General features: G+C 42.3%; 1 protein-coding gene across 2 annotated transcripts in view; it reads right to left on the bottom strand.

Moving 5' to 3' along the window:
- Window positions 1–23,821, bottom strand: part of RALY (RALY heterogeneous nuclear ribonucleoprotein) — a 506,407-nt gene that overhangs the window by 5,742 nt on the left and 476,844 nt on the right. For both annotated transcript variants that reach the window (XM_073555403.1, XM_073555402.1), the window contains 4 exons: window positions 20,311–20,471; window positions 20,113–20,223; window positions 2,627–2,775; window positions 2,268–2,307 (listed from right to left, as the gene is read on the bottom strand). In XM_073555403.1, coding sequence (XP_073411504.1) covers window positions 2,272–2,307; window positions 2,627–2,775; window positions 20,113–20,223; window positions 20,311–20,471 — 457 coding nt within the window. In that variant the 3' untranslated portion in view covers window positions 2,268–2,271. The remainder of the gene's footprint in view (window positions 1–2,267; window positions 2,308–2,626; window positions 2,776–20,112; window positions 20,224–20,310; window positions 20,472–23,821) is intronic.

The raw sequence follows: 23,821 nt of genomic DNA, 5'->3' as shown, positions 1-23,821 counted from the left end.
TGCGTTGCAAAAGTCAAACGGCGCTCCTTCCCTTCCGTGCTCTGCCATGCACCGAAACAGTGGTCCTCCCTACATATGGGGTATCAGCATACTCAAGAAAAGTTGCCCAATAACTTTTCGGGTCCAGTCTCTCCTGTTACCTTTGGTAGAATAAAAAAAATTGGAAATGAAGTAATTTTTTTTAAAAAAGAGTTAAATGTTCATTTTTTTAAGACATTCCTGGGAAGCACCTGAAGGGTTAATAAACTTCTTGAATGTGGTCTTCAGCACCTTGAGGGGAGCAGTTTTTAGAATGGTGTCACTTTTGGGTATTTTCCATCATATAGACCCCTCAAAGTGACTACAAATGTGATGTGGTCCCTAAAAAAATGGTGTTGTAAAAATGAGAAATTGTTGGTCATCTTATAACCCTTATAACTTCCTAACAAAAAAATTTTTGGTTCCAAAATTGTGCTGATGTAAAGTAAACATATGGGAAATGCTACTTATTAAGTATTTTGTGTGCCATAGCTCTGTGATTTAAGTGCATAAAATTCAAAGTTGGAAAATTGCAACATTTTCAAAATTTTTACCAAATTTCCATTTTTTTTAAACAAATAAATGCAAGTTATAGCAAAGAAATTTTACCACTAACATGAAGTACAATATGTCACGAGAAAACATTGTTAGAATCACAAGGATCCATGGAAGTGTTCCCGAGTTATTACATCATAAAGGGACAGTGGTCAGAATTGTAAAAATTGGCCCAGTCATTAATGTGCAAATCACCCTTGGGGATTAAGGGATTAAAGGACCACAAATCAGTGGTGGTTTAATAGCCTGTTTAGATAGGCCAACCACACCTTCATGTGATTGTTTTGCGTGCATAGGACATCATGTTCTCAGCAGCACATCTGTTTACACAGAGCGATTTGCTGCCAAGAATTTTTGAGCTTGCTTAAATATCATCCCACCCAATAAATAAATATTTTGCTCATTTGTTGGGTGTTTGCCAGGCTGTTTAGGCTGTGTGCCCATGTTGCGTTTTATAAGCGTTTCCGCAGCTTTTTTGTCGCAGCTGAAACGCTTAAAAATGCTTAAAAAGCGCATTCCCGTGCAATCCTATGGGATTCTGCAATTGCTCTGCCCATGCTGCGGATTTTACCGCTGCGGAATCGCATCACGGTAAAATCTGCAGCATGTCAATTAAATCTGCGGAATCGCGGCGATTCCGCCACCATAGGATTGCATTCAAATGCTCACTTTACGCATGTGGCTATGCCCACCATGCGTAAAGTGAGTGCTTCTTGTGCGGATGGTACCCAGGGTCTGGAGGAGAGGAGACTCTCCTCCAGGCCCTGGGTACCATATTCCTGTAAAAATAGAATTAAAATAAAAAATATGGTTATTCTCACCTTCTGACGGCCCCCGATGTCCTTAGCGGCACTCCCGGTACGTTCCGTTCCCAGGGATGCATTGTGCGAATCACCTGAGATGACGTCGCGTGACTGTGACGTCACAAAGGTCCTTCGCGCAAAGCACGCCTGGGAACAGAACGTACAGGGAGCGCCGCTAAGGACATCGGGGGCCGTCAGAAGGTGAGAATAACCATATTTTTTATTTATTTAATTATTTTTAACAATATATCTTTTACTATTGATGCTGCATAGGCAGCATCAATAGTAAAAAGTTGGTCACACTTGTCAAGCACTATGCTTCAAATCGCTTGGAAAAGCGCTAGCATCCTGCAAGCTAAAAACGCTTGCAAAACGCTAGTGTTTTGTGGGAAAACGCATGTGAATTCCGCATGCGTTTTACCCACGGCAGGGAGTTGCGGATATGCTGTGGAAAATTCCGCAGCATTTCTGCAACATGGGCACATATCCTCAATACGGCCAATAATCAGAAAACAAGAGTTCCTAGGAAAGCTCTTTTCCGATTATCGGCCTGTCTAACTGTACACTTAGACCCTTAAAAATTCTGATGAGTTGGGATAGAGCTGGATAATTGCAGTTTATCACTTTGTTTTAAATTTAGTAGTTGCTGCCCATCTACAAAAGCATCTTGAGTCCACATACATCCTGCATAAGAGGTCCTTTATCTAAGAGGTGAAATTTATTACTTTTCTCTCTTGACAGTAACTAAATTGGATATTACATAGAAAATTGAGAAGTCGTATAAACGTTGTTCCTTTTCACAATTGTGGAAGTAGAAATAATCCAGGACAATTATCAAGATAATAGGAATCAATTAAGTTTGAGTGGCATTTAGAGGAATTGGTGCTGTACCTTGTTAGTGGAGAGATGAGTTTGTATAGTGGCTGTTCTCCTGTAAGACAAAGAAGTGAAATCAGTGAGGACAACCTTCTGTACAATGTATCTACCATTAATTACCAATCTCGTTTATGCAGCAGATAATGGCTGCTCCCAATCTCAGGTAAATGAAGACTACTTAGAGTGACTTTTTAGCCGCAGAATTTCAATGATGGTCAGTTACCTGAGATAATTTTCTTCTTTGTCACAGATGGGATACATAATGAGCAAAATGGTAGTGATGACATTAATAATGTATGTTCTTAGCTAAGTTTCATCAGTTCATACATAGGGTCACTGCTCTGCTTGTCTTCTGTCTACAATGTAGTTCATACCAGGTCATCTGTGCAGTCATCATGTACAAGCTCTTCTCCTTCATCTCCATTAAGAGCCTCGTCTGTGACAGTGTCGCCCGCTTCTGAAGTGCTGTCGTCTTGGGAGAATTCACTCCGGCTGCAGTCTGATTTCTTCCTTGACGCTATGGCTGGGATAAGATGTTAGCATGTTTCAAATATACAGAAAAGTATTTATCAGTTTTACACATTTATCATAACCAAGCTTCTACACAGAGACTGAGAACTAATTCTACACAATTGTGGCACATATAGCAGATGACAAGACTGAATTCAAGGCCTTGCATAAGTATTGACTCTCCATTCCATGCCATGCTTACTGCTAAAATCCTGTCATGTTGGATGCCAACGATCTATAAAGCCAATAATATTAAGGGCCACTATCCAATATTAGTGGTGACTGAGGTCAGATGTGAAGCCTTGCAACTTTCATGGGGAAAAGAGTTGGGAGTGTTTCTCAGATGGCTGCAAATCACTGTCTAACTGTATTAGTAGCAAATAAATCATGATTTACTGCATCTCTATGGCCTTCAAGTGTCACCATTGCCTTTACAGTGGCTTCAGTGCATCCATTAAAGGAGCTCTCTGGGAGAAGGAAGGATGTTCCTAAATATTTAGCAAATCACACTTGTTTTGTCTAGGGAGGCAATTGCCAGCACACTACATTGGCCGCCATCTTGTTACACTGACAGAAACCTATCCAACAGTGTTAGAACAGGTGCCTGTGAGCATGTGCGGTAAGATGTGCTCTATGTGGATATTGTGACTGATCTAATATTGGAGATACCAAATGTGCTGAGGTAAGAGGATGCAGCTTACACTGCTGTCCACCATGCTTATCTACATATGTTCCAACTTTAAAAGGCAAAAAAACCCACAAAGTCCTTTAAATGCGCCCATACAGAAATAGTGAAGGCTATCCGTGTTTCCACATATTATCATACACCTTTCAGAGCCTCCACAGTGCGCCAATGCAGTATGTTGCCCCACAGCTCGCTCCCACAGTATGCAGGCTCCACAGTGCTGCCCAGAAAGAGTATGATTCTGCCACCATCCCCCTACTCACAGTACATTACCCCACACAGTATGATGTATTCACAGCCCCCCCTGCCAATATGTCAGCACAGTACATTCTCCCCACACAGTACACTCTTCCAAACGCGTTATGACACCCCTACAGTGCCCCCACACAGTATGATGCCCCAACAGTCCCTTCCTCCACATACAGTATGATGCCACCCACAATGCTCCTCTCACAGTATGATCTTCCCACACAGTAGGATGCCCCCTCCATAGTATGATGCCCCCACATTCCCTCTTCACATAACATGCTGTCCCCATTACACAATATCATGCCCCCACACAGTATAATGACATCCACAGTTTCTTCCCCACAGTATAAAGCCCCCTCATACACTGGAAAAAATTTTCTCACAGACCCTCCCCACTACCTATTTGACTGTGTGTCCTGTCACATCCCTGCTCCTGTGCTACTGACTTGGTAGCTGCTGCCCAGTCATGTGACCTGAAAATGTCATGTAAAACAATAACCTCAGCACTAACAAAGAGGGACAAATATGGAATTGCTGCAAATGTGATTTATTTTGATTTGGCGCCTATAATAAAATGGATATTTCCCTACATTTTAACCAATTTGTGACCTTTATCAAGGACAAAACTACAGGGTGGGCCAGGTATATGGATACACCTAAATAAAATGGGAATGGATGGTGAGATCAACTTCCTGTTTGTGGCACATTAGTATATGGGAGGGGGAAAACGTTTCAAGATGGGTGGTGACCATGGCGGTCATTTTGAAGTCAGCCATTTTGGATCTAACTATTTTTTTCAATGGGAAGAGGGTCATGTAACACATCAAATTTATTGTGAATTTCACAAGAAAAACAATTGTGTGCTTGGTTTTAACGTAACTTTATTCTTTCATGAGTTATTTACAAGTTTCTCTTTGTTTACAGCCATTGACATGTCGCAGTGGTTAACACATGAGGAGCGGATAGAAATTGTGTTGATGTCTAGTGAACGCAGTACCCGGGTCATTGCAGCAGATTTCAATGCAAGACACCCTATGCAAGAAAACTGTCACCACTCCCATTTTATTTAAGTGCATCCATATAAATGGCCCTCCAAAAAAGTTTGCCTCATTACTGAACATAATGTTCTGTGTAACTGAGGGTCCTATTCCAATTTTTGTTTTGCCCATTCTGCAAATTCAGCACGCCGATCTGGGTCACCAACTATTCCCATTTTATTTAGGTGTATCCATGTAAATAGCCCACCCTGCACTCTTACAGGTAGTGTTGCCGGCTTGACCTTACGTGGATCTAAAAAAAGGTCATGTGACATGGAGGTCTGTTGTGAATTCCCTTGCTCGGATTTCTGAGCCGAAGCTCCCTCTGCTCCCTCTGGTGGTTACTGAGAGTAGTGGAGATGACCAGGTTGATGGAAGTTCCCCACCTGACAATGATAATTGGGAACCTGGGATTACTGGCTGGGAGCAAATAATTGAGCTGGCTGCTCTTGAAGGTTGCTGGTGATTTTCCTCATTTGGAGTTCTTTTGTCCCCTGCTTGATCTGCATGGTTCAGTTAAGTGATTCTTTTGCTAATCCTTTGCATCTAATTTGGTTGTGCCTTTTTTTGCTTTCTGCTTTGTCGCTAGGGTTCACCGTACTCCCGGCTGGGGGCTGCGCTGGGCCCTGCTCTATATGTTACAGCTTGTTCAGTTTGTTCAGTCCCCTGTTATGTTAGTATCTTTTTCTTTGCTTCCAGTTTATACCAGAATGCTGATCTAGCGGGGGTGAGGTCGTGTGGCCTGAGGTTTTTTGTTTATCAGAAGTGTTGTTTTTTTTAGAGTTTTGTGCGTGATTGCAAACAGTGTCTTTTCTGTTCTGTCCTGTCTAGACAGCTTGGGCCCCACCGTTTGCTCAGTCTGTTTTCTGCCTGTGTTTGTGTCTCATCTTGTCTCACCGACAATATATGTTTGGGGGCTTTCTATTCTTTTGGGAATCTGCTCCAGGGCAGTTTAGATTTCACCTTTCTGACTTCAGGCTTAGTTAGTTCTCCGGCTGTGACGAAGCATCTAGGGCATCGTATGAACGCTCCACGGCTACTGCTAGTTGTGTTGATAGGATCAGGGGTCTGCAATCCGCTTAGTTACCAACCTCTCTGGTTTTCTGGTGGCTTAGCCTGTTCCTGTCATCCTCCTCGGTGACCCATTCATAACAGAGGTCATTGCAGGTCCTTCAGTCTCTACCCAGATGGAATGGTGGAGCAAGGATTTGATGGCTCCCTGATCCACCATTATACAGTTGAAGTCAGAATGTACCCCAGGCTCTTCGGATACTGGGAAAGCTCCCAAAAAAACAGTAGTGTCCTGCTGGATCTTGGATGTTTGTGAGAGGTATGCTTCCTGATATAACACAAGAAATACCAGGGGTGTTGAGGTAACAAGAGACAGATCATACTGTCCATATAAATGATGAACGGCTGTCTTGACCTGGACATAAGCTATAACTCTACTGTCAAGCTAGTTCAAGGTCAGCAGTCAAGCTTCTTACTGCACATGCTCACCAGCCCTGTCCTATTAATATTCTAAGGGCTCATACTTACGAGAGACTCACATGATTCTCGTGCGAGTCTCTCACTTGAAAACCTGGCACTGCTGACGGCACTCGGACTGGAGCGTGCGGCTACATGTATTTTTATGTAGCCGTACGCTCCGTTACGAGTGCCAGTGGCAGTGCCAGGTTTTCATGCGAGAGACTTGCACGAGAGTCGTGCGAGTCTCTCGCAAGTGAGTATGAGCCCTTACACTGTTTTCTGTCAGTATATCAAGATGGCAGTCATTATAACATATTAGTGATTAGTACCTCCCTAGAAAAAAACAAATGTGATTTGCTGATTGAAGGTATTTAGAAATTCATAATGTCTTTCTCTTTCTTTTTTTCTCCCTGGAGGAGCACGTTAAGATGGAGGTGGTTACCCATAGCAAACAGAACTCAGAACAACTAAAGACTGTGAAAAACCTCCAATATTATCACCAGCTGGAAGATTAAATAAATGTTCTGTCATCCTACATCCATCATTTTTGTAGCAGCAGTTGTAGATTTAATCTACTATATACTTACATTGTGATGTCTTCACATCCTGTTCCGTCCAGAATTCCAAGTGGCGGAAGTTCACCGACCGCCATATTGGGACACCCAAGTGATGGGTGTCTCAATATGGAAACTGCTGGTGGTACCAGCTTCTTGCGCGGTACCACCAGCGGAACACCGTCGCACCACATACACACACACACACACACTGTATACGCCGTATGCACCACACAAACACACTGTTTATGCCATACGCACCACACACACACACACACACACACACACACACACACACACTGTATATGCCGAACCCACCACACACTGTATATGCCGTACGCAGCCTCTTGCACGGTACCACCAGCATAACACCGTCGTGAACACGCCACCGCCGGGATCAGCCGAATGATTCACTGACCCCTTGATAAAGACGGGTCACCGTTGAAACGTTGCCACTTGAGGATCAGTAAAGTATCCACTTTTTTTTCACATTTAATTTGAGTGCTGCCTATTTTTTTACTTTTGTTAATTTGGCTGTTGGGACACTGCTGAATAGGTTTTGCACCAACTATTTAATTTTGGTAGTGCTGCCCTTTTTTTGATTTAATTATACATACATATATATATACTGCTCAAAAAAAATAAAGGGAACACTTAACATAATATTGTAGCAGAGTGTATCTTCTGAGAATCCACTGGTACACATAAGAGAACTTCACTGAGCAAGTTATCTTGAGTAAACAGTATTTAGTTCTTATGGGTAAACATGAGATAAGAGAATTCAGTAGCACAAAGCCCTGCTGCTGGCATAATAAACTCAAAAGCGAAAGTAAAAGTAACAACAACAAGAGAGAACTTCCCTCCCCACAATACAGCAAACATAACTTCACACTATCGCCATCTGCTGTCAGGCTAGTGTAAAGTCCTCCTTTACATAAACAGTAAGTCCATTTCTGTTGCATATGCCAACAAATATAACTTCAAGTAAATCAAACTTCTGTGAAATCAAACTGTCCACTTAGGAAGCAACACTGATTGACAATCAATTTCATATGCTGTTGTGCAAATGGGATAGACAACAGATGGAAATTATTGGCAATTATCAAGACACACTCAATAAAGGAGTGGTTCTGGAGGTGGGGACCACAGCTCACATCTCAGTACCAATGCTTTGTGGCTGATGTTTTGGTCACTTTTGAATGTTGGTTGTGCTTTCACACTCATGGTAGCATGAGACGGACTCTACAACCCACACAAGTGGCTCAGGTAGTGCAGCTCATCCAGGATGGCACATCAATGCGAGCTGTGGCAAGAAGGTTTGCTGTGTCTGTCAGTGTAGTGTCCAGAGGCTGGAGGCGCTACCAGGAGACAGGCCAGTACAACAGGAGATGTGGAGGGGGCCGTAGGAGGGCAACAACGCAGCAGCAGGACCACTAGCTCCACCTTTGTGCATGGAGGAACAGGAGGAGCACTGCCAGAGCCCTGCAAAATGATCTCCAGCAGGCCACAAATGTGCATGTGTCTGCACAAATGGTTAGAAACTGACTCCATGAGGATGATCTGAGGGCCCAACGTCCACAGATGGGGGTTGTGCTCACAGCCCAACACCGTGCAGGCCACCTGGCATTTGCCACAGAACACCAGGATTGGTAAATTTGCCACTGGCACCCTGTGCTCTCACAGATAAAAGCAGGTTCACACTGAGCACATGCGACAGATGTGACAGAGTCTGGAGACACCGAGGAGAGTGATCTGCTGCCTGCAACATCCTTCAGCATGACCGGTTTGCAGTGGGTCAGTAATGGTATGGGGTGGCATTTCTTTGGAGGGCCGGACAGCCCTCCATGTGCTCGCCAGAGGTATCCTGACTGCCATTAGGTACCGAGATGAGATCCTCAGACCCCTTGTGAGACCATATGCTGGTGCAGTTGGCTCTGGGTTCTTCCTAATGCAGGACAATGCCAGACCTCATGTGGCTGGAGTGTGTCAGCAGTTCCTGCAAGATGAAGGCACTGAAGCTATGGACTGGTCCGCCCATTCCCCAGACCTGAATCTGATTGAGCACATCTAGGACATCATGTATCGCTCCATACACAAACGTCACGTTGCACCACAGACTGTCCAGGAGTTGGCGGATGCTTTAGTCCAGGCCTGGGAGGAGATCCCTTAGGAGACCATCCGCCACCTCATCAAGAGCATGCCCGGGCATTGTACAGTAGGGAAGTCATACATGCACGTGGAGACCACACACAATACTGAGCATCTTTCCCTTGTCATAAGGCATTTCCACTGAAGTTGGATCAGCCTGTAATTTGATTTTTCACTTTGATTTTGAGCATCATTCCAAATCCAGAACTCCATGGGATATTCATTTTGATTTACATTGATAATTGTTATGTTCTATTGTTCTGAACACATTCCACTATGCAATGAATAAAAATTTGCAACTGGTTCATTCAGAGATATCTAGGATGTGGTATTTTAGTGTTCCCTTTATTTTTTTGAGTAGTGTATATATTAGCTATTGAACCCGTCCCGCCCAGGTGGTGTGCATTTTTATTGGTACAGTTTCGCCTCTCCCTCTCTCTCTCTCCACTCACAAACTCTCTCGCTCTGTCTCCTCACCCACCCACTCTCCATTCATCCACTCTCCCTCCTCACCTGTAAGGAGGTTGACGAGATCGTGGGTACCTGCGTGCCAGGTCCGAAACTAAAAGGGCTGCATCCTCTGTTTCCCGGGGGAAGCTTGAGAGAGGCAGACCTTCTCCTGTTGCTGGGGGGGAGCCTGAGTAAGCCAGACCAACCTTTGAACCCAAGAGGGAGGGGAGAGCCTGAAAAGGGCGCACAGCGTTGGAGGCATAAAAAGAGAAAGCGCGCGAAGCAGGGGGGTCTGGCACTGGCAGAGAGCAGTGCAGAGGGCAGCGCAGTGAGCAGCTAGCAGAGTGGTGGGCTCTGCTTCCCCCACCAGAGAGGACTGGCTTGGTGATGGGCTGTATAGAAGGAGCCCCCATTGCCTGCAGAGAGAGCCATGCAGAGCAGAGCCTGCGGAGAAGAGCCGTGCCAGCAGAGCAGAGCCAAGCCGGGTGCTGCAGCAGCCAGGGAGAGGAGTGCTCCGTCCAGGGAGCACCAGCGCCACACAGACCAACAGTGAGGACCGGAGAGAGAGACAGGCAGTGTGTGTCCGGTGACTGTCATAAAGGCAGGTGCCAGATGCTTCAGGATCGTGAGTATCGTGAGTGGGCTGCCTGAAACAGACTGGGAGCATGACCGTTATCCACACCCCGACTGTGCTAGAGAATATCTGCCCAGACACGTTTGACCTGACTTTACCAGTGCTTATTTTGTGGAGCCACGCTGGGCTCGCATAGGACTGTGGCCCTCACTATTGCTTAGCCACTACAGTATCACTAACTTGCAAGGATATGATTTGTTTAGGAGGGATCGTAAAAAAAGAAAAGGGGGTGGAGTCTGTCTATATATAAAGTCCACTTTAAAGCCCACACTAAGAGAGAATACACAAGAGGGAAATGAAGAGGTGGAGTCTCTATAGGTGGAGATACAAGGAGGGAAAAGTAATAAAATCCTCATAGGGGTTTGTTATAAGCCACCAAATATAACAGAAACCACTGAAAATGTATTATTGAAACAAATAGACAAAGCAGCAAATCACAATGAGGTGATTATTATGGGGGACTTCAACTACCCCGACATAGACTGGGAAACTGAAACCTGCGTATCTCAGAAAGGAAACCAATTTCTGTCAGTGACCAAGGAGAATTATCTGTCACAACTTGTGCAGGGCCCAACTAGAAGGACAGCCCTTCTGGACTTAATTTTAAGCAACAGGCCAGATAGAATAACAGAAGTACGAGTCGATGGGCACCTAGGGAACAGTGACCACAATATAATACAATTCCACTTGTCCTTCAGTAAGGTGCCCTGGAAGGGGATTACAAAAACGCTGAATTTCAGGAAAGCAAAGTTTGATCAGCTTAGAGAGGACCTTCGCCGAATTGATTGGGACAATGTCCTCAAAAATAGGAGCACAGAAAATAAATGGGAAATATTTAAATCAGTTTTACACACCCACTGCGAGCTATCCATACCGTACAGAAATAAAAGGGCTAGGAACAGGAGAACACCAATAATAGAACAAATCTCCAAACCATAATTTAATTGGTTATTAATGGCATAATTACCACATTACTAAGAGAAAAAATGCATAGCAACAACGACTCATTTATAGATCATGATAAACTGGAGAAAATAGAGTCTAGGCTAGTTTACAAAAAAATATCAAATTTTATTAATCATAAAAGGTGACATAAAATGTCAATGTATGCAAAAAGACACTAAACACAATACATGGGTGAGCAGACAATATGGAAAGGGGTACTTATATAATTAAAAGTGACCTCAAAACCCTGGAACGTAGCATAAATATCCTACCATCACGATTAGTACATGTGGGATAAAGAAAATATATATGTGCTGCCACTAGTCACAACGGTCTTAATAAGCAAAATAGTCCCAAGTGTAACAAGCATAATGCTAAACCCCAGGGTCCAAGGTTCCCCCAATTATGATCAATATCGTAAATAGACAAACCCAATAGCACTAAATAATATGGAGGAGCACCGGACGCTGCGGCATATGAAGAGACTAAAGATCCGTAACTATATTAAAAGTGTATAAGGCAGAACAGTTGAGATGAAATCAACCAAAATACATCGCTGATATGTAATTACCCATCATGCTTCCAAACGTGAAGGCAGGAGGACAAACCCCGACGCACGTTTCGATGTATAAACCTTCCTCAGGTTCATATGCCGCAGCGTCCGGTGCTCCTCCATATTATTTAGTGCTATTGGGTTTGTCTATTTACGATATTGATCATAATTGGGGGAACCTTGGACCCTGGGGTTTAGCATTATGCTTGTTACACTTGGGACTATTTTGCTTATTAAGACCGTTGTTACTAGTGGCAGCACATACAGTGGGGCAAAAAAGTATTTAGTCAGTCAGCAATAGTGCAAGTTCCACCACTTAAAAAGATGAGAGGCGTCTGTAATTTACATCATAGGTAGACCTCAACTATGGGAGACAAACTGAGAAAAAAAAATCCAGAAAATCACATTGTCTGTTTTTTTTTCATTTTATTTGCATATTATGGTGGAAAATAAGTATTTGGTCAGAAACAAGCAATCAAGATTTCTGGCTCTCACAGACCTGTAACTTCTTCTTTAAGAGTCTCCTCTTTCCTCCACTCATTACCTGTAGTAATGGCACCTGTTTAAACTTATCAGTATAAAAAGACACCTGTGCACACCCTCAAACAGTCTGACTCCAAACTCCACTATGGTGAAGACCAAAGAGCTGTCAAAGGACACCAGAAACAAAATTGTAGCCCTGCACCAGGCTGGGAAGACTGAATCTGCAATAGCCAACCAGCTTGGAGTGAAGAAATCAACTGTGGGAGCAATAATTAGAAAATGGAAGACATACAAGACCACTGATAATCTCCCTCGATCTGGTGCTCCACGCAAAATCCCACCCCGTGGGGTCAGAATGATCACAAGAACGGTGAGCAAAAATCCCAGAACCACGTGGGGGGACCTAGTGAATGAACTGCAGAGAGCTGGGACCAATGTAACAAGGCCTACCATAAGTAACACACTACGCCACCATGGACTCAGATCCTGCAGTGCCAGACGTGTCCCACTGCTTAAGCCTGTACATGTCCGGGCCCGTCTGAAGTTTGCTAGAGAGCATTTGGATGATCCAGAGGAGTTTGGGAGAATGTCCTATGGTCTGATGAAACCAAACTGGAACTGTTTGGTAGAAACACAACTTGTCGTGTTTGGAGGAAAAAGAATACTGAGTTGCATCCATCAAACACCATACCTACTGTAAAGCATGGTGGTGGAAACATCATGCTTTGGGGTTGTTTCTCTGCAAAGGGGCCAGGACGACTGATCCGGGTACATGAAAGAATGAATGGGGCCATGTATCGTGAGATTTTGAGTGCAAACCTCCTTCCATCAGCAAGGGCATTGCAGATGAAACGTGGCTGGGTCTTTCAACATGACAATGATCCAAAGCACACCGCCAGGGCAACGAAGGAGTGGCTTCGTAAGAAGCATTTCAAGGTCCTGGAGTGGCCTAGCCAGTCTCCAGATCTCAACCCTATAGAAAACCTTTGGAGGGAGTTGAAAGTCCGTGTTGCCAAGCGAAAAGCCAAAAACATCACTGCTCTAGAGGAGATCTGCATGGAGGAATGGGCCAACATACCAACAACAGTGTGTGGCAACCTTGTGAAGACTTACAGAAAACGTTTGACCTCTGTCATTGCCAACAAAGGATATATCACAAAGTATTGAGATGAAATTTTGTTTCTGACCAAATACTTATTTTCCACCATAATATGCAAATAAAATGAAAAAAAACAGACAATGTGATTTTCTGGATTTTTTTTTCTCAGTTTGTCTCCCATAGTTGAGGTCTACCTATGATGTAAATTACAGACGCCTCTCATCTTTTTAAGTGGTGGAACTTGCACTATTGCTGACTGACTAAATACTTTTTTGCCCCACTGTATATATTTTCTTTATCCCACATGTACTAATCGTGATGGTAGGATATTTATGCTACGTTCTAGGGTTTTGAGGTCACTTTTAATTATATAAGTACCCCTTTCCATATTGTCTGCTCACCCATGTATTGTGTTTAGTGTCTTTTTGCATACATTGACATTTTATGTCACCTTTTATGATTAATAAAATTTGATATTTTTTTGTAAACTAGCCTAGACTCTATTTTCTCCGGTTTATCAGGAGAACACCAATGAGGCTAAATAAGGATGTAAAAAGGGCAATAAATAACAAGAACAAGGCATTTAAGAAGCTAAAACAAGAATGCAATGAAGAAGCATTAAAAAGTTATAGGGAAAAAAATAAAATGTGTAAAAAACAAATACATTTAGCAAAAGTGGAAACTGAGAGACTCATTGCTAAGGAAAGTAAAACAAACCCCAAACTATTCTTTAATTATATAAACAGTAAAATGATTAAAATTGATGGTGTCGACCCTTTAAAGAACAATGAGGGTAAAATCACAGAGAGCGATGTGGGAAAAGCAAATGTTTTAAATACTTTTTTCTCAACAGTGTTCACACAGGAAAAGGATTTGCAAGGGGAAATACAGAGTGATAATGTAAAATCCCCATTAAGTATTACCTGCCTAACCTAGGAAGAAGTGCAGAACCGCCTTAGTAAGATTAAAATTGACAAATCACCAGGCCCTGATGGCATTCACCCTCGTGTATTACGGGAGTTAAGTAATGTGACAGACAGGCCTCTATTCCTTATATTTAAAGACTCTATAGAAACAGGGTCTGTTCCTTTTGATTGGCGGCAAGCAAATGTGGTACCAATATTCAAAAAGGGGTGTAAAAGGCAACCTGGAAACTATAGGCCGTAAGCTTAACATCTGTTGTGGGTAAAATTTTTGAAGGGTTTCTAAGGGATACCATTATGGAATATCTCAATGTTAATAAATGTTTAACTCCATATCAACATGGATTTATGAAGGATCGCTCCTGTCAAACTAACCTGATCAGCTTCTATGAGGATGTAAGCTCTCAAATGGACCAAGGAGAATCATTGGATGTCATTTATCTCGACTTCTCTAAAGCATTTGACACTGTCCCACATAAAAGATTGGTAAGTAAGATGAGAAAGCTTGGGCTAGGGGAAAATGTGTGTAGATGGGTAGGTAGCTGGCTTAGTGATAGAAAACAAAGAGTGGTTATTAATGGTGCATATTCAGATTGGGCCAGGGTTACTAGTGGGGTACCACAGGGTTCTGTATTGGGCCTGTTAGGAATCTGTGTCCTGCCATACTTATGCAGAGATCCAGATCCTCACATTTGTCTCCAGAGGCTAAGTCCTTTCAGCCAGCTTCTGAGCATGCTCCTGGAATGAGCTCCCATTGGAGTTCAGGAGTCAGGTGCTCAGGTCCTGCTCCTGATTCCATTGGTTCAGCTCAGGGCTCTAGAGATTTCCGGAAGGTCCCGGTCACTATAAAAAGTGTGCATGGCTGTTCCGCCATTCGCTAGTATTTTTCATACTTGCTGCTGTGTGTTTGGTGATGGATGCTTGGACTGGTGACTGACTCATTAAATATCCCCCTCCTTGGTTATTACGATTGTGTGAGTGATTGGGCAGCCGCCAGTAGCAGCGCTAGCGTGCTCCAGCTATACCTTCTCAGCAGCCAGCGTCCTGCATCGCGCCAGCGATATTGTGGTGTTTCCTTTGTGGTTCTATTCACACCGCGCTGCAATTGCAGTTCTCCCGTGTCTGCAGTTGCGACGCCTCCTGTCTTATTTAACGGTAGGTCTAGAGGGAGTAGTCCTGCTGCCTAAGGCTACTTCTGTGACTCTAAATACTGTGACAGTTTCGCTGTTAGTCTGTGTCCCTGAACAGACTCAGCGTATTAGTTTATACTTTTGCCTGCAGCTCTGTGAGCATAACAGAGCTCACTTCAGTGCACTTAGGGTGCAGTTAACCCCATGCACATTACCGCCACAGTGCTCTGCCTCTCTAGCAGCAGTTATATCACCTGCCGCACGGTGGACCCCGAGTGGCGAAGGAATTTCATTTATTTTTTATTTAGTGCCTTCCGCCACTCATAACAGGGCCCCCTACTATTTAATATATTTATTAATGATCTAGTGGATGGCTTACACAGTAAAATATCAGTATTTGCAGATGATTCAAAATTATGTAAGGCAGTTAACACAAAGGAGGACAGTTGGCAACTACAGACAGATTTGAGTAAATTGGAGAATTGGGCTGAAAAATGGCAAATGAGGTTTAACACAGATAAGTGTAAGGTTATGCACATAGGAAGGAGAAACAGATGCTATAATTACTTACTAAATGGGAAACTGCTGGGGAAATCAGACATGGAAAAAGACTTAGGCATCTTAGTCAATAAGAAGCTCAATTGGAGTGCCCAGTGTCAGGCAGCTGCGACCAAAGCAAATAGGGTCATGGGATGCATTAGAAGAGGTCTGGGGACACGAGATGAAAACATAATTCTCCCTCTGTATAAATCACTCATCAGACCACACTTGGAGTATTGTGTGCAATTTTGGACGCCGGTGCTCAAGAAAGACATTACTGAACTTGAAAGGGTTCAAAGGCGGGCTACTAAAATGATAAATGGAGTTGGTTCACTACAATACCCAGAAAGGTTATCAAAATTAGGTCTATTTACTCTAGAAAAGAGAAGACTTAGGGGAGACCTAATATATATGTACAAGTATATCAGAGGGCAATACAGAGATCTCTCCAATGAACTGTTTGTACCAAGGACTGTGACAAAAACAAGGGGGCATTCTCTTCGTTTGGAGGACAGACAATTTCTGCACCAGCATAGAAGAGGGTTCTTCACGGTAAGAGCAGTGAGGCTCTGGAATTCTCTTCCTGAGGAAGTGGTGATGGCCAACTCACTGAATGAATTTAAGAAAGGAATGGATGCATTTCTTGTGAGTAACAGTATAGAAGGTTACGAATAACATAATATTATAGGTACATGGTTGACCCAGCTTAGGGGAAGGAATTTTTTCCCTATGGAAAAAAATTGGCTTCTACTTTGTGGGTTTTTTGCCTTCCCCAGGATCAACAATGCAGAACAGCTTCACTAAAAATAGGCTGAACTAGATGGACATAAGGTCTTCCTTCAGCCTTCAAAACTATGTTACTATGTATATGGACTAGGGGCAGTGGAAGGTACCGGAAACCGACCACTGTCCCCAGAAGACAGGGTATTGTCGTTTGCCAGACCCCACTAGAAAAGACACTGCGCCCGCCGTTGCCAGCACTATTAAGTTCACAGCAGGAGCTGCAGTGCTAGGACTTCCTGATACGATGGCTACTGAATTGCCATTATTTGAACAGTTGCACTTCACTTCGCCATTTATACTGTTTAACTCTTTACCTCCTTGCGTGGACTAGTCCCCTGTAAATAAACCTGTTAACCCTTGCTCTGCCTCCCGTCCATCACTGCATCCCGCGTTCCTGTGATTTCTACACACCCACCCTATCTCCACTCACCCACTCTCTCCTCACTCACTCTCTGTCTTCACCCACCCTCTCTCCACTCACCCATTCTCTCTCTCCTCACCCACCCTCTCTCCACTCACCCACTCTCTTCACTCACCCGCTCTCTTTCTCTCTCTCCTCACTCACCCTCTTTTCACTCACTCTCTCTCCTCACCCACACTCTCTCCACTCACCCACACTCTTTCTCTCTCTCCTCACCCACTGGAGGCTTTGGACAGAAGGACACATCTCTGGTTATGTTATAGATATATTAGAGAAATTCACTTCTTTCTCATGAATTTATTATTCTTTTTCCCATGTAAGCCAGTAGATAGAAAAATATTCAGAATTGAGAGTCCTCAGTGGTTGATACCTTTTAATGGCTAACTGAAAAGATGGTAACAAATTGCAAACTTTTGAGACTAAAAGGTATCAACCATTGAGGACTCTCAATTCTGAATATTTTTCTGTCTACTGGCTAACATGGTACAAAGATATACATCTTTCCTGTATCAAAATGGAGGATACCAGAATGTACTGCATCTTTATGGAACTAAAACCACTTCTGAAGAAACGTGCACAAATGGACAGCAACATTTTTCTCTTATCTAAATGCAAAAAGGAGAATCTAATTCCCAAATATCTATTGCATTTTTTCTGTGTTGTATTGTGTATAAATATGTGATTCTTCAGATTTTGTATTAGTCTAGCCTGATGAAGAGACCTGAGTAGTCTAGAAAGCTTGCAATGTGTTACCATCTTTTCAGTTAGCCACTAAAAGGTATCAACCACTGAGGACTCTCAATTCTGAATATTTTTTTATTCTTTTTCAAAATTCTTAATTTACTGGTAAAATCTGTTTTTAGGGAACACAGACTTTCTCAATACTGAAATAGAATACAGTTATTGCTTATAAAGTTCTATAGAGAACTGTAACTGTCAATTCAGGAGAACCTCCCCCGCTCCATAGACCTTCATGAGCATCAACTGTTATATCTTATCTGCGTAATGTCAAAATCTGTCTTCACTGAATAAAGATTTTACAGATTTTACCCATGAAATGAGAGTGGAGGAGATACTGTAGAAGCAAATTTCTCTGATAAGATATATTACAAAGTTGATTATTTTCGTGTGTACTTTTGATTTATGAACTGAAAACTAAAACAACTGTTACTCTTTAACCCCTTAATGACCAGAGATTTTTTCTGTTTTGCGTTTTCATTTTTTCGCTCCCCTGCTTTCCAGAGCCATAACTTTTTTATTTTTCTGTCAACATTGCCATGTGATGACTTATTTTTTGCAGGATGAGTTGTACTTTTGAATGACACCATTGGTTTTACCATTTCGTGTACTCGAAAATAGGAAAAAAATCCAACTGCGGTGAAATTGCAAAAAAAACTGCAATCCCACACTTGTTTTTTTGATTGGCTTCTTTGCTAGGTTTACTAAATGCTAATACTGACCTGCCATTATGATTTTCCAGGTCATTACGAGTTCATAGACACCAAACTTGTCTAGGTTCTTTTTTTATCGAAGTGGTAAAAAAATTTCAAAGTTTGCTACAAAAAAAAAGAAATTGCGCAATTTTTTGAGACCCGTAGCGTCTCCATTTTTTGTGATCTCAGGTTGGGTGAGGGCTTACTTTTTGTGTGCTGAGCTGATGTTATTAATGATACCTCTTTTGTGCAGATACATTCTTTTGATTGCACGTTATTGCATTTTAATGCAATGTCGCCGCGACCAAAAAAATGTAATTCTGGCATTTCGATTTTTTTCTGGCTATGCCGTTTAGCGATCAGGTTAATACTTTTTTGTTGATGGATCAGGCGATTCTGAACGCGGCGATACCAAATATGTGTAGGTTTGATTTTTTTTTAATTGTTTTATTTTGAATGGGGTGAAAGGGGGGTGATTTGAACTTTTATGTTTTTATTATTCTTTTTCATATTTTTAAAAGCATTATTTTTTTACTTTTGGCATGCTTCAATAGCCTCCATGGGAGGCAAGAAGCTGCCACTACTCGATTGCCTTTGCTACATAGAGGTGATGCACAGATCACCTCTATGTAGCAGAATGACAGCATTGATATGAGCGCCGAGCACAAGGTGGCGCTCATAGCAATCTGTCATCAACAACCATAGAGGTCTCGGCAAGACCTCTGGTTGTTATGACAATGCACCAATGACCCCCAATCACATGATGGGGTCAACGGTGCGCGTATTTCGAGCCGCAATTCCACTCGCGCCTATTGCAGGCACATGTCAGCTGTTCAAAACAGCTGACATGTCTCGGCTTTGATGCGGGCTCACCGCCGGAGCCCTCATCAAAGCATGGGATACTGCCAGCTGATGTACTATCCCGTCAGCTGGCAGAAAGGGGTTAAAGAAATATTCACACGTGGCAGAATTTTTTATAGACATTTTTGGGTCTTGAAGAAATCCATTTGCTTATCACTGAAACAAACTGATTTTCAGGGCGCCTGTCATATGAATCATGCTTCCCTACCCATGAGCAGCATGAATCAGAGCTTGGCTGAATGATTGAATTGAGGAATATGTCTCTCCGAAATGCTCCAGCGTTTCAGAGAAACTATAGTTAGAGAATGAATCTGGGGACCATAGCTGAAGACAAGACCATTCAGGCTTCACCTGAGTGCAGGTTTTTCCCAGCATCAGTGCAGGTTGTTGACGGCTCTCTCCCTATGGTAGAGACCTGTTAATCACCTCTAGCAGCGCTGGGAAGAAGCTGTCGAGGTGGCGTTAGACTAATCTTGTCTCCGGTTATGTAATTATATTTTATCTGACACGCTGAAGCATTTCAAAGATGGTTATTACCTGGCTGCAGTCATGCAGGTACTGATTCGTGTGGCCTGTGGTTTGGGCAGCCTGATTAGAATGACAGGTTCCCTTTGAGGCTCATCCGTGTTGTTCAATGTTGTTAAATCTGAATGATTTTTGCTACCATTAGAATTTTTCCACATGGTGGCAGCATTATACTTTATTTGCAGATAAATATGTTTCTGTAACAGTCTTTTTTGGTTTTGCCAAATATGTAACGTAATATGAGCAGTGCCTACAGTCACCCAACATCAGCCCTTTAAACATGGAGAAGGATGAGACTAAAAATAAGAGGCACGTGGAACAAAAGACTTCTCAGCCTAGTTTAGGCTCAGTGTTCGTGGAGAATTTGTTCAGCTGACAGCTTTTTAATCTGAAGCATCAACCTGAGTCTGATTAACAACATACCAACCTGCACATGGCTTCTCATCTGTTATCTGCTCCAATCTTCCCAAAAGCGCATCAATGTTGGTTTTAATCTGTGTGAGCTCTGACTTGATGGCCTGAATCTCATTGCTTCTTACTACAGACAGCAGGGGAAATGCAGAACAATGTCATTGTTGTTCAGCAGAACATTAAGCCATTTCCCAAGTCCTAAATCTGTACTTACGCCTCAACTTAGCTGCATTTCCTGAGATGGCAGCTGATCTTGCTAACAGTTTGACTGGAAGAGCTGATTTTACCCGTCGCACCAGAGGCACTGTGACACGTGGCCGCTTCACTGGCACTGCCCTAGGAGCGGGCGACACTCTGCCTCGATACTCAAACAACCTAGGTGGAAGATAGATGAAATTACATTATTAGATAGACATTTTAGGTAGAAAAATCCTTTCCCCAACGTTCACTCAGTTTTTTCACATTCTCGTATGTCCAGAAACATTTAGGCTATCACTACACGACGACTTTGGCCGCAACATCTGTCCACCCATTAAACTGAAACAAACAACATTCGGATAACACAGGGAAGACATTTATATCCTGTCCATTTTTTTTCATGGAACTATTGATATAAATGAGCAAGTTTAATCTGTGAATTGGGTCACAAATAGACAAATGTATGGTTTTTTTGTGGGCAAAAATCTCCCCAGACATGTGAACATGACCATAAACTATAATGGGTTCGTGTTCAGTCTATGAAAATATGGAAATAGCATGTATGTGAAAAACCTAGTCTGAATGAGGCATTACGCAAGAGTAACACGAGCATATCATTTGGATGAGTATTATTTGATGTTTTATCAGATAGCACTTGGACCAATGTCATTCAATGGAGCTCAGCACAATTTCCGCGGACATGCACAATGGAGAAGATGGAGACATTTTGTTCTCCATCTTCTCACCTGTGCTACAGTTATTTCATCTGAGAGAATCAGATCACACTTTGCTAACAATTGGATCAGAGTGTCATTTGCATAATTGTACAGATTCTCTCAGATGAGAGGATCTACAGTTGTGTGGCCCTGGCCTTCAGGCAAGACTACAAGGTGTGGCTGGCAGCACTTGCCCAAAACTTCATCCACGGAAGTGGACAATGGAGGATGCATAGTTTTGTGACAAAGTGATTGGCCATCTCAAGTGTGTTGAAATTAGGCTATGTAGCAAGCTGCAGTGTGCAGGTCATTCCTTCTTCATACACCATGGGTCACGGCATAATCCTATACCCTGTGCATGCAGCCTGTATGACAGAATCATACAGTATCAACACAGAGAATTTTGACATGTATTTTTCTGGCTGAAAAAAATATATCCCTCCCCCCAAAAAAGCAATAACTCATTTTTTGTGTGTTTTCTTTAGGCATGGGGCATTTTTACTGCCTCTATCATCAAGAGACTAATTTTGGAACTTTTTTTCAGGCAAAAATCTCAGAAACAACTCAGGAAATGACATGTTGTTTCTATTTCCGTGCTGAAAAAAATCATGTGAAAAAGAGTATTGTAAGCACTATTGAATAAGTTTTTTAAGAGTATTTAAAGCATTTTTTAGGTGAATTTTGATGCAAAATATGTTTTAAAATCCTTATTGAAAGACTCAATGTGAACATACCCTTACTCAATAATCAGTAGCACACTGGTGAGCTAGTAGGCAGCATTTATTTTTTTTGCCTTGCTGATTTTTCACCTGTCAGTAGGGGGAGCTGTCACTCCACAGCTACAATGGATATCCATGTCTGAGCTATCAAGCTGCAGTTTAAAGGGGTTGCTGTTTAAATGACCATTTCGTGGATAAATTCCCTCAGTGTTCTCTGTTTCCCTCCATGTTTGACACCCTTGGTTACTTAGAAAATTACATAGTGACTGACATGTTTGTATAAAAGCAACGGTATTTAAAAATAAGAAAGCACATGGCACATCTTATACCTATGATACCATTTACACAAAGGTTCTCTTTGACTTGATCTTACCTGCTAGTTATCAAAGAGGTGTAAAGCCCCCTAAAGAGCTAATTGGTGGGGGAATTAGATCTATCCCCCACTTCTGTACTAATACAAACATCTAAAAATTCCCATAAAATGCCAAACCGGTGGCATGTTTTATTATATGCCTTCTACTAATATAGTAATGCACCTAAATTGTCATTGTTATGATAGATGGGATCTCTCTGTCCAAAGGGGCAAAATAAGGTCTGAGGTCTCTGAGATATATGTCCTCACATCCCCCAGGGTAAAAAAAAAAAAGATGGATGATGAAATTATTGTCCTCTAGCAAGTTAGAAATTCACGTTAGACATTCAGATGAGATTTCATAAAATCTCATTCACCATGAAGATCCTGCAATGTGCAGCAGGTTTTCCACAGAGAAATGCAGAGCAGAAAAGCTGCTGCCTGAATCTTGCCCCCTTGTTGTATAGACGTAATGGCATATATAATAGGTAAAGCCCCACGGTGAAGAATTAAATACCCCCCACCCTATATTTTATGGTGGGGGGATTTTGCCACTCAGTAGGGAGTCTACTTTTTGTTTTGCCCTCAACTCCATATCTCTTATTTGTTAACAGTGTTTCTCTGGAGAAGTAATAAAGTTTATGCTATCCACCTCGGCCTGTCTTTCCAAGGTTCCCATGGCAGTCAAATAGTCTACTGCTAGTATAGGTATACATACTATAGTATTTATAGAAAAACAAAAAGTCAGCTCACCCATCAGTTGTTACTGGACCCCGAGCACGGAAACTGTAGCGCAATAGGAAAAGCAATGGTCCAAGGTATAATCCAGCTCAAACAAGTCCGTTAAAAAATTCAAAAATTTTTTATTGAAAATACATTTTTCGTAAAACAATGGTCACACATGGGGGTTGTGATTTTTTTTTACACTGACCATTGTTTTAAGAAAAATGTGACTTGTTTGAGCTGGATTATACCTTGGACCATTACTATAGTATTTGGTGAATTTTGTTTACCTCAGTATTAGTAAGCCACAACCAGGAGTGGGTGATAAATCCAGAAGTGGTGACATGTTACTATTATACTTTTCCTCTGATTGTTCCTCTCCTGGTTTTGGCATACAGATACTGAGGAAAAAAACTCACCAACTACTCAACGTGTGCACATGGCCTTAGACTAATATCGGCAGAAACTGCTGACATCAATGGGTTCGGCAAACTGTCTAAGGCTACGTTCCCCTTATGAGCTTTGGTTGAGTTTTTGATGTTGTAGACTTTCTGCACCTTTTCTGCACCCATTAAGTAAAATAGGGTACTTGAATTTTTTATTTTCAATATGCAGCATAAAAAACTCACCAAAAAGATGTGCATTGTTGTAATTAGTAAAGTGTATTGTGGCATGCATTATTAGTGACAATGTTGAATTCTGCCTGACATAAGGGAGAGTTAGGGTTAATGTTTTGGACTAGCTCAGAGTGGGAGTGTCCAAGTGAAGAAACAGAGAGAGTTTCCTGTTAGGAAGTCAGATAGGGCCCAGCCTGCACTAGAAGCAGACCTATGGTATGACCAGAGGGCAGAGCAGCATGAAGAGGGTGTCCCTGATGTGATATACCAATAAAAAGGCTATGGATAGTGAAATCCAGAGCACAGATGAGGAAAAGCAATAGATGAAGTGAGTGATTTATTGGAAATGGGATCCGAGGCATGAGTCCTAGCGGGATAGTCCTGAGTTAGAAAGTCAAAG

The sequence above is a fragment of the Dendrobates tinctorius genome, unplaced genomic scaffold, assembly GCF_039654945.1.
Source record: "Dendrobates tinctorius isolate UK_male_01 unplaced genomic scaffold, ASM3965494v1 ptg000223l, whole genome shotgun sequence".
NCBI lineage: Eukaryota > Metazoa > Chordata > Amphibia > Anura > Dendrobatidae > Dendrobates > Dendrobates tinctorius.
Note: the sequence above shows the minus strand (reverse complement) of the source record. Positions and strands in the feature narration are given on the sequence as shown.